General features: G+C 38.3%; 2 protein-coding genes across 2 annotated transcripts; one reads left to right on the top strand and one right to left on the bottom strand.

Moving 5' to 3' along the window:
* Positions 1 to 957: 957 nt before the first annotated feature.
* LOC107933789 (peptide chain release factor PrfB2, chloroplastic) lies at positions 958 to 4,149 on the bottom strand. The gene is made up of 7 exons (XM_016866069.2): positions 3,640 to 4,149; positions 3,106 to 3,318; positions 2,716 to 2,817; positions 2,403 to 2,540; positions 1,832 to 2,136; positions 1,553 to 1,706; positions 958 to 1,453 (listed from the first exon to the last, which is right to left on the bottom strand). Exons 1-7 carry the CDS (start codon positions 4,081 to 4,083, stop codon positions 1,319 to 1,321), a joined length of 1,491 nt encoding a protein of 496 aa, XP_016721558.1. The 5' UTR covers positions 4,084 to 4,149; the 3' UTR covers positions 958 to 1,318.
* Positions 4,150 to 4,264: 115 nt separating this feature from the next.
* Positions 4,265 to 10,781, top strand: LOC107933791 (RNA pseudouridine synthase 1). The gene is made up of 2 exons (XM_016866072.2): positions 4,265 to 4,658; positions 9,694 to 10,781. The coding sequence occupies exon 2, from the start codon at positions 9,759 to 9,761 to the stop codon at positions 10,368 to 10,370; it is 612 nt and encodes a 203-aa protein (XP_016721561.1). The 5' UTR covers positions 4,265 to 4,658; positions 9,694 to 9,758; the 3' UTR covers positions 10,371 to 10,781.
* The last annotated feature ends 118 nt before the right edge of the window (positions 10,782 to 10,899 follow it).

The following is a 10,899-nucleotide window of genomic DNA, read 5'->3' on the forward strand; positions in this document are numbered from 1 at the left end:
TCATCGCAGTTATAACATGCATTTTTAGTGACAGTGAAAATGGCCTACAAAAGCACTAAATTCTGTCACTAAAACTCACAGTCACCTACCATACAAATTAACTCCACTTCCACTGTTATATTAGTGACAAGTCAATTAGCCGGTTTTTTAATGACTGCGTTTCTTTGTCTAATTAATTTCAAACATTTTGTTACGAATACACATTTAAATAGCGTCTAAAAACATGTTATCATGAACCTGGTTGATGTTGGAATTGATTCGTTTGATTTATTTAAATAAATTATTAAAATCATAAAATTTTAAAAGTAAAGAAAATTGGTTTAACTAACTTTTTAAATCTTATTCATTAAGTTCATATCCATTTGCGAGTCTACTAATCCAATTTTTTTTATTATTTTAGATCGATTCTCAATCTAATTACAGTCTAATTCAATTTTAAAAACCTAACAGTTATTACATATTTCGAATTATTTAACGAATTTGTGTCAATAGTTTTCCTAACTTATTGTCACCCTCAAAAAGTTGAGATATCGAGACTGCCATATTCGTTAGGGAATTGAAATTGGCCTCTGTACCTTGTCAAAGTCCTATGATTATTTCAGACACGTAGCATTTACTGCTTCTGTTCAAAGACTACAGTAAGGCTCATGGATAAGGTGTATTTGATCCAAATCATAAGGGGGAGGGAAGCAATAATTGCCAACTTAATTTGATAATGTGAACGGCTGTGAAACAAACTTATCTGCCTCGTTAGTCTGTTGATTTCTGGAAGAATTGTTCACACTGATGCAACCAAATCAATGGATCATTCAACCCATCAAAATTAGCAAATTTTAATTTCGTGTATCTCAAGGCAACTTTTTCAACTCACCTGGCAAAGGCATTTAGTCTATACCCAGGTTGTATTGTTGCTTGTAAAATCGCAATAAATAAACCTGGAAAATAAATCAGCTTAAATAAAATTATAATTTAAAACCATATGCCTTAATTAAAGAACCGAAACTAGTGACCTTTCCTAGTTCGGCCACAAAAGCATCCACAATAAATACATTGAACTACAAATTATATGGCTCCATCACATGTTAGTATTCTCCTTATTTCAAAAAAAAAAAAAAAAGAGTTAGTATTCTCCTTTAGTCCTTGTAATGAATATACAATACACAAAGGTCCAATGGCTCTGTAGAATCAGCTACTACATCATATCTTAGATGTGACAATGCAAAGCTCGTGCATGACTGTGTTGCCACAGCTGCCTAGTAGCTTGCAAGCCATGCGTAGATGTAATATTCCGACAAGATCTTTTGCATTGCAGCTAATCTTATTGTTCACCTTCACCTTTGTCCAATGAAGCAGATAAATAGCTCAAGATGAAGCTGTCTAGATCTCCCTCTAGCACAGAATCGGGATCAGAGACCTCATAATTGGTCCTCAGATCCTTCACCAAGCGATAAGGCTGCACCAACAGATAGCAAAACAAAGTTTAGTGTGAACGAATTTGTTTCTTGTCAGAAGGGAACTTACAGTGCAAGTTTCATGGCAGCAGAGCATTTACATTAAGGACATAAGTACGTATCTGGTTGCCCCAACTTATCTCGGTAAGAGATTGTGTGTGCTGGGAATTCATCTGTGCTTGACGAGCCATCTCAAGCTGGTCTAATCGAGACTGAAGCACAGCCATTGCTGAGGCCTTATTCTGATGTTGTGATCTGTGTGTTTACAACTAAATTATGAGCTTGGATTAAAGAGAAAACAAGAGTAATCGGGCTCCATTATTAGCAAAAACAAAACAGGAAAACTGCAGTGGTTTTGACAATCAGCATACTATTCACACCTTTCATTTTGACAAGTAGCAGTTACTCCTGTGGGAATGTGGACAATTCTCACAGCACTCTCAGTCGTGTTAACATGCTGACCACCGGCTCCCCCAGCACGAAACCGTTCAATACGAAGGTCAGATTCATTAATTTGTACTCGAGAAGATCCATCACCTAGGATTGGAATTACAGCAACAGCAGCAAATGAAGTATGCCGGCGTTTTCCACTGTCAAAAGGTGAGATACGAACTAACCTATGAACTCCTACTTCTGCTTTGGCATATCCAAAAGCGTATTCACCATCAACTTTTATAGTTGCTCGCTGAAAGAATAAACAACATCAGGTCAAAAACTTCTAGCCTCCTTCCAAGGAATTAATCGAAACAGAGCCAAAAGAATCTTAATTAAAACCTAAAAGTAGACGGTTTAAGGGACTTCATGCTTAGCACTCAACTGGCCTTAAAGTTCCCAGATATTGTTGAATGTGTGTTATTCTATGCATGTTTAGTTCCCTCTATACCAAAATAGGATATAAAAATTGATGTTAATGCAGCTTAAATGAAGGATGAACAGGGATAAGATATGAACCTTGATGCCTGCAATTTCACCCGGCATTTCATCCACTACTGTTACTCCATAGCCACGCCGTTGGGCCCAGGTTTTATACATTTGCATAACCATTGCTGCCCAATCCATGCTCTCAGTTCCTCCAGCTCCAGCTTGTACCTACACCATAAACCAAAAGATCGAGGTTGAGATTGTGATTGGCAGCAAAAAAAAGCAGAAGGTTTTGATTATCCGTTGGGACAATGGAATATAAGAAAGGAAACCCTTAACTTCAAGGCATTACATTTTTCTTTCAAATGCATTGAACACAGTCAAAGAAGTATATAAGTGAAACCTCTATATAACAAGAGCAAGAATCGTGCTCTCCAGCTAACAAAGCTTCAAGCTCCTTGTCCTTTGAATCTCTTCTCATCCTCAGCAATGCTTTCACTGATTCCTGCAGAGGAAAAACTTACTAAGTAAGAATTGGCCACTAGAGGAAGATGCTTAGTAAAATACAAGTGCCACATCAGTGTCATTTCATCAAATCTTGCTAAATCACCTTTTGATCACGAAAGTAAATAACATCTTTCGATCACCAAAAATATGCATTAATGATATGTATAATTAATCTAAAGAAACTAAAAGAAGTAATTGCATTATCATCTACAAACCTATGAGAAACAAGCCCTTAATCATAAAACATAAGAATGAAGACATGCCTAGATAAGAAGTAAGAGCCCACCGATTCCAACTCAGTGTCATCCTCTTCCCTTGCAAGTTTTATCATATCTATATGTTCAAGCAATTCTTGCTCAAACGCCTTCACTTCTTTCATTTTACCCATTAGTGAGCCGTGTTCACGGCTTATCTTACCAGCATGGACAGGATCATTCCAAAGGTCAAGCTTATTCAGCTCTGCAGATAACAAATCCAATCTAACCATCAATTTCTTCCACTGCATCCAAAAAGACAATGAAGAGTTTAACAAACATGTTCTTATGGAAAGTCCACTGAGAGAGATTTTAGTAGAAAGTAAATTCAAATATATAAAAGCAGAAACTGAAATCACAATTTCATCAATCATTTGTCTTCACATATATAAGTTCCCACTAAAGAACCATGAGAGTTTACAAAAGGAAAGAACAAAATAGCTGCAGAACTCCAATCTCAAATATTAATTTAATACCATTATTAAGATAAAATATAACCCTGAAAAGCATGAACTTTCATCTCACACTGGATATAAGGATTGACTAAATGCCAATAAAACTAATACCTGAAGGCGTCTCTTGATAACTTGAATGGACTGAGCAATTGCAGCAGCATGGCTCTTCCAATCACTTTCACTCTCCTCAAGAATTGTCCACTTACTGCTAGCAATCCCATCTACTGTGATTCCATCAGATGTACATGGTTCAATAGCAGCCTGGGAACCAAATTCTCTTGCCCAGATCCAGCCTTTTCGATTTAAACGCAAGGAATGTTGATTTTGTGAACCCAAAAGGCTTGAACTTGGAAGGAAAGAAAAGGACCCAAACGGCTTTTTCAGTGAGTTATGCAAAATCGAAGAACACCCAGGATCAAAAACCTTGGAGTTCTGATTGGAATCTAGAAAATTGTCAAGAGGATGTAAGGAAGAAAAAGCTCTGGTTTTGGTTCTAATGTATTGAGATATGCAAAAGGATCCATTACTCGATCTCTTGAAAATAAAATAAGACATATTTAGAAGGGAAAAAAAGTCTTCTTTTGCCCCAAATGATTGGTTTTTTGGGGGTTTAAGAGGAACTATATATCAATTTTCTTGTTCTCAAGGGTTTATTGCCATTGGAAAGGCGGGACCCTGAAACGACGCAGTTTTCGGTATTGGAGAATGCTGGATAAATTAAAAGATCCAATTTACCAACTGCCATAACGTGACACAAATGCCCTTCTTTTCCCTTCACCAAGCCCAACAATGCTTCTTCCTTTACAGTCCAAAACCCTTGTCTAAATTTCCCAGAGCCAGAACCCTGTTCTTCCTCTGCTCAAAAATGTCTTCAAATTCCAATTCCCTCCAAAATTACCCAACACCACTATCCCCTCCCTTGCCATCAATCTCGAAAGACATAGAGCTTGCCAGAGCCATGTCAGCTTCTTCAAAATCAAGCCTTTTTGGACTCTGAAGAAGTGATATTTTATATGAAGACGAGTGGCTCATTGCTGTCAACAAGCCTCAGGGGATTTATTGTGATACCATTCTGGCCGCAGTTCCTCGCTTTCTATCTGACTCGGCCCCGTCAGATCGGCTCTGTGAAGGTCTTTCTACCTTTTCTTGGTTTATTCAGCGATTTTTTTCTTCTTTTTAATTTAGTTTATGGCTTCTGCCCAAATATATATATTATACTTTGTGGCTAATTGTGAAATATTGGTTTCTGGGTTGACTAGCATAATCTCATTACCAAAGTATTCAACTCTTGCCATGGTAAAGTTTGTTTCTTGCTGAAATAAGCTGATCTTAGATGTACTTCCCTGAAATTGGACTTTTTTTTATGTAAAAGGAATTCATTCATTCATAATTGAATAGCATCATTCATAAGTGAATAGTATTCAACTCCTTGCCATGATTGGCTTGGCAAGCACTGAAATTCCTCATTAAGCCTGTACAAATAAACTATAGGGCCAATGGGGGATAAATCCTCATCCGTTCCATTTAGAGCCTTTACACTGAAAAGCATCGCCTTCCAAATTGATGCTTTGGAACCCCATTTTGGCATCAAATTCAAGGGCTTTATATGCAGCCAAAGCTTCAACTATAAAGGCATTCATAGCTTTGTTGATTCTGGAAGCCACAGCCCCCATAACGAAGCCTTAGTGATCCTTGACCATCACACCAACACTGCCCTTTAGATCATCTTCAATAAAGGAGCTATCAAGGTTCACTTTCAGTTTATTAGCACTTGGGGCTTTCCAGCGTGTAATGTCTGATTGCACATAGGTGGGGTTGTGATTTGCATCCTTTTGAACTTCCTTGTAGGCTAAATCTCACATAACAATATTTCGAGCATCCCAAACAGCCCAGAGCATCATAACTGCTATCAAAGCCATCCTTGCTAGGTATCTTTCCCCCTTTTCTAACCAATCAACCACTCAAGCAATACTTGACAACGTGATTCTATGGGAGAAGCCGGTAAGTTTGAGCATCTCCTTGGATAGTGGGCAGCTCCTTAGCATGAGTATCCCATCCTCTTCTTCCCCTTGACATCACTCACATTCTGTTTCAATGTCCAGCAACCTTTTGGCCAAATTTCTTTAATTGGTAAAACCTCCCGGCAGCACAGTCTATAGAATAACCTAACTTTACAAGGTATGTTCAGTACCAAAAGCTCCTTCAGATTTTTCGTCTAGGTCTGTGTCCCATTTTGAAGGAGAGTTGACTAAATACTTGCTTCTAACACTATACCGGCGATTCTTCACATTATGTCACAAGTTTGTCTTGTGTGCCTAGTTTATCCAGGCAAACCCCACTAATCTAGTCAACCTCATAATGGTTGAAAACTTTCCCAACTAGTCCTTCCTTCTATTTGAGCTGCTCCAAATTGATGAGAGCAGAAACAGTTGCATCTCTTGGAAGTGAGCTTGTGGCGTGTGGATTTAGAAGGTTTCATTATTAGGATCCATCTATCTTCCTAAATCTTAATAGAAGAACCATCTCCAATCCTCCTTTGGGTGTTGCTCCCCAGCACATCTTTTGGTTGCCTAAGGCTTCCCGAACTATAGAAGGGCTTGGAATTGAGGGGCTCATTCAAGAGGGAGCCATTCAGGAAATATCTAGATAGGAGGACTCTAAAGAAAAAGGAGTCTATGTTTTGGAGAATTCGGCTAGATTTATTAAAGAGGAGAAGGTCTTGAAATCCCACCCCTCCCATACTCTTGGGTTCACAAACATTATCCCATTTTAGCCAACAAATCCCACTACCATTGAGTTTGTTTCTCTATCCGTATTTCCGGATAATTGCTGTCAATTCCTTACCAAGGGTGACTAGAAATAAGAAGACATTCGTGGCATAGGTAGGGAGTGATCAAAGGACAGCTTTAATGAACAGTTCCTTGCCTCCATGAGATAAAAGTCTACCTTTCCAGCTATGGGTTCTTGTGTGCACCCTATTAGTTAGTTCTTGGAAGGCCTTTTTCTTGCCTTTTCCAATGATATTTGGTAGCCCCGGGTACTTTTCTAGATTTGAGGCTTCAAGGATGCTAAACAATCGTTGGAGTTCCATTCTTTGGTGAAGGTGAGTGTTCAGACTAAAGAATAGCAGAGACTTCTTGTAGTTAATCTTTTGGCCACTTTGTTCATACTTAGAAAGCATGTCTTTTATTTTCTCTCCCACCCTTTTCTCAATCGGCTTTAAAAGTAAGTTGTCATATGCAACTAGGAGGTGGTTAATCCTCAACCTTGCTCTGTTAGCTTGTAGACCCACCATTTATCCTTGGCTTTGCGCCCTTAGCAATAGTGCTGATAACCCTCCCGTGCATATCACAGCAAAAAGGTGATAAATGGTTGCCTTTCCTCAACCCTCAACTCAGTATGAAAGTCTTGATAACCCGTCCAGTCACAATAACTGAATAAGAAGCTGTAGTAACACCTTGCATGATAGGCCCAACCCATTCTTTTGCAAAACCCATTTTCTCCATGATTTCCTTAAGATAATGCTATTCTATTCTATTGTAGCTTTTACTCATGTTGAGCTTCAAAGCAAATTGTCTTTTCTCCTTGTTTTTCTTCATTTTCAAGGCATGGATGAGCTTGTATGTAACAATAACATTGTCCATAATCAATCTCCTTGACACAAAGGCACTTTGGTTCTCACTTATTTAGCTTTGCAGAATTTGTTTCAACCTGTAAACTATCACCTCCACAATAATTTTATAAATGACGATATATAAGCTAATCGGCCTAAAGTGTTTCATGTTTAAAGGATTGCTCTTCTTAAGGATGAGAGCAATATATGCATGATTGAGTTCACACAGAACAATTAGTCTATTGAGGGCCTTTAAGCAAATTGAGACAACATCTTTGCCAACAATAAGCCAATACTTTTGGAAAAACGAGGCAGATGTACCATCAAAACTAAGTTTTGGCTGGGTGCATCTGATTAAGGGCTGTCAATATTTCCTCTTCCTTGAATTCCTAGAGAAGAGAGTGGTTCATCTTGCCTGACACTATTGGATATGTTCATGGACGTTCGGGTAAGAGGAATCAAAGAGTTTCCTAAAGGACCTTAAAACCACATCTTGAATGCCCTTGTTCTCAACCCAGCATCCATTGTTGCCTTCCAACTAGAGAATATGGTTTTTCCTTCTTATGGTTGAAGCTTGAGCGTGGACATATGAGGTGCTTTTGTCTCCCTTTTGGAGCTATAGGATCCGAGAGTGTTGGGAGTTGGGACCATTAGATTTCTATTTCAAATAAGGCCTGTAGTGCTTTCTTGGTTTCCTTAAGCCTGTCAATAGTTTGTTGGTTAACTGGCTGTTCTTGGATATCTTTGATTTCTGATGCAAGTCTTTGATTCAGTTTCCCACTACCCATGTTAACATTATGCCACTTGCAAAGTTTTCTCCCAATAATTTGAATATTTTCGACAAGACTATTGTGATGGAAATTCCTGTGTGTGTTAATAATCACCTGTTTGCACTTAGGTTCTTTTGTTCATAAAGCTTCAAAGTTTGATTCATCTCCTTCCCTTAGTGCTCCCCGTAATTTATTGGCCAAGCAAATCAATTCTAATAGGGAAATGATCGGATGTCACACGGGGGAGGTGCTCGACATAGGCATTTGGAAACATATTGATCTAGTTCTGATTCACCAAGGCTTGGTCAAGTCCCTCACATATTTTGTTATCCACATGTCTTTTAGAAGTCCCTGTGTACCAAGAACCTTTGAAACCCAAGTCATAAAGCTGACATTCATCAACATCTTTGAAAACTTCCATTTGCATTTCAACTCTTAGATTGCCTCCCACTTTTTCTTTCTTGGTCATAATCTCGGTGAAGTCGCCAAAACTCCTAATGGTAAGACCGATTGGCTATTTAAGATAGCAAGGAGTGCCCATGACTTACTTCATTGACTTGCTACTTGTTCACAATCGAAGTCTGTAAGTCAGAATTTTGCTTGTCTCACCTCTAGGTACTCCCATGTCAATATGATTCTGCAAATAACATTTCAAATCAAGAGCAATGTCCTCTTTCCACATTAAGGCAAGCCCTCCACTTTGGACTTTGCTTTCAACTATAAGACAGCCTTCATCCGTATCATTCTCCTGGTCCTCTCTATGCCATCCTTGTTTGATTTAGTTTCACAAAGGAATAGAACAATGGGGGTCTTTCTATTATTTGAGCTTTCACAAAGCTCAAACTTACTGTGGGTATCCAAGCCCACGACAATTCCAGCTTATGAAGATCATGACCCTTGTCTATGGTAGTAGATAGTCTTCTCCATTGTAAAGTAATTTATCTCCCAATAATCAGTCACCTATTTTTCACTAAAAGTGGCTTTAGTCATACCTAAGCACAATTGTTAATAAAAGATATGAATCTGATGGAAGGTTGGGTGGGATAGATCTCAACATTCGCTTGAAGAGGGTTCGGAGTGAGAGACAGGCAGGGGTTTACACCAACATGTGCCCCTGCAAGTGTGTGTATCAAGATCAATTCCAGCCAATTCAATCACTAAGCTTGAAATACATCCCAGATCGAGAGTCTCAGTCCCTAAATAGCCCTAGCAAGCTGAGCAGTCATCTTTAGAAAGCTTGAAATGGGCAGGAGCCGAGATGACAGTGTGGTAAAAACTCACCAAAGGTCTTGTGCCTTGTTCCAATCCTCTAGTTAGGGCTCCAAAGAGCAGAGAAAACTCGAACTTTAAATCATGCAGAGGTGTGTGAAAAGGAATATATTTGTTTCAATTTATTGATGTCAGGCTTTTTATCTTAAAAGTTCTATATTAATTTTGATATGATTTAGAAGCAGCAAATAGTTGCCTTAGTAAATGAAATATTATAAGTTTTAGAGTATTTTTAGTTTTATACAGCTCCTTAACACTGGATCAGAGTCCAGAAAGTGACCTTGGATTATCTAAAATTACATGGGCTTCACTTCATCGGATCATATATGGATTTTCAGTTAGCTTGTGGAGTTGAAAAGCATTGTATCACTGTTTATTTCCAACCCTTAATAGTTCTTCAATACCTCTTCTGGAAGTGTAACATCCAAAATCAGTATAAGAAGCTATCTTTTAATCTGCTTGAATTTCTTTATTTATCAGCTGTTTACATACTTTGGTATCTATAAATTCCAGGGAACCAAGCCAGCACATTAGAGCTCCATCTGGCCAATCGACTTGATCGTGACACAAGTGGTGTCATGGTTATAACCAAGTCACACAAAGTAGCTTCTGTGCTTGTCAAAGCATTTACTAATCACAAGGTTCAGAAAACATATGTTGCTTTCTGCATTGGTTCAGCTCCAAAATCAGAAAGAATCACCATCAAATCAGGTCATGGTCGGTCAAAGTTCGGAGCTTGGCGTGTATATGCTGCAGGAGATGTAGGTCGAAAACTACCAGGAGGTTCCATAGTTAGGGACATGGAAACTACATTTGAGGTATTATCAATCAATGGACAACAGAATTACAAGGAGCAATCTGAATGTATGGAAGATGAAGAACATAGTATTGTAGTAGAAGAAAAAGCTGTTACAGATGTTGATGCAAACAAAGACGAGATTTTGGTTAGAGCATTTCCTCGAAGTGGAAGGACGCATCAAATTCGATTGCATTGCCAATATCTTGGGTTTCCTATTAGAGGGGATGTGAAATATGAGGGTGTCTATGAATGGAAAGGGAGAACATATGAAGCCCACGAGCTTCATGCTGAGAGCTTAACTTTTCAGCATCCAGTTACTGGTTTCCCTCTCCTGATTCAAGCACCTCTTCCTTTGTGGGCTAGCCAAGCACTGCAGCTCTTAACAGATTAAAGGGCATTCTCTGCATTCATTCTTATGTGCACTTAACACTTCTTTTGTATTCCTTCTTCGCGGTATTTGTAGGATTCTGCATTCCAACATATTTGCAAACCGGATACGCGATTGTAAGGCCTCAATTTTAGCATGATTCGTCAGTTGTTTTTGCAGCCTTTTCCTCACTTAAATGTTATCAAGTTGGTAAATATCATTATCAACAACGGTTTCTATTTTCTTTTGAGAAATATATTTCAGGAACCACTTGACATCATTTTATTGTAAATATCCTCTTCCTGTTGATGATTTTTGGAGGCAAATAATAGCCTTATGTATATAGTGACAACTCTTAACCCCCAGAATGTTGCAAATGGCTGAATTTAGTAAGTGTTTTACTGAATGGCAATATTGTTATCTTAGTCTGTGTAATTGATTCTTGTTTCTTTTCTTTAGGAAACATTTACATATACATTACTGCTATAGCCAACACAAAAGTTGCAGGTTATGTAAAATTTGTTATCTTAATTCTTAAATACGTGAATAGTGA

This window comes from Gossypium hirsutum, chromosome D08 (assembly GCF_007990345.1).
Source record: "Gossypium hirsutum isolate 1008001.06 chromosome D08, Gossypium_hirsutum_v2.1, whole genome shotgun sequence".
In the NCBI taxonomy this organism is placed as follows: Eukaryota; Viridiplantae; Streptophyta; class Magnoliopsida; order Malvales; family Malvaceae; genus Gossypium; species Gossypium hirsutum.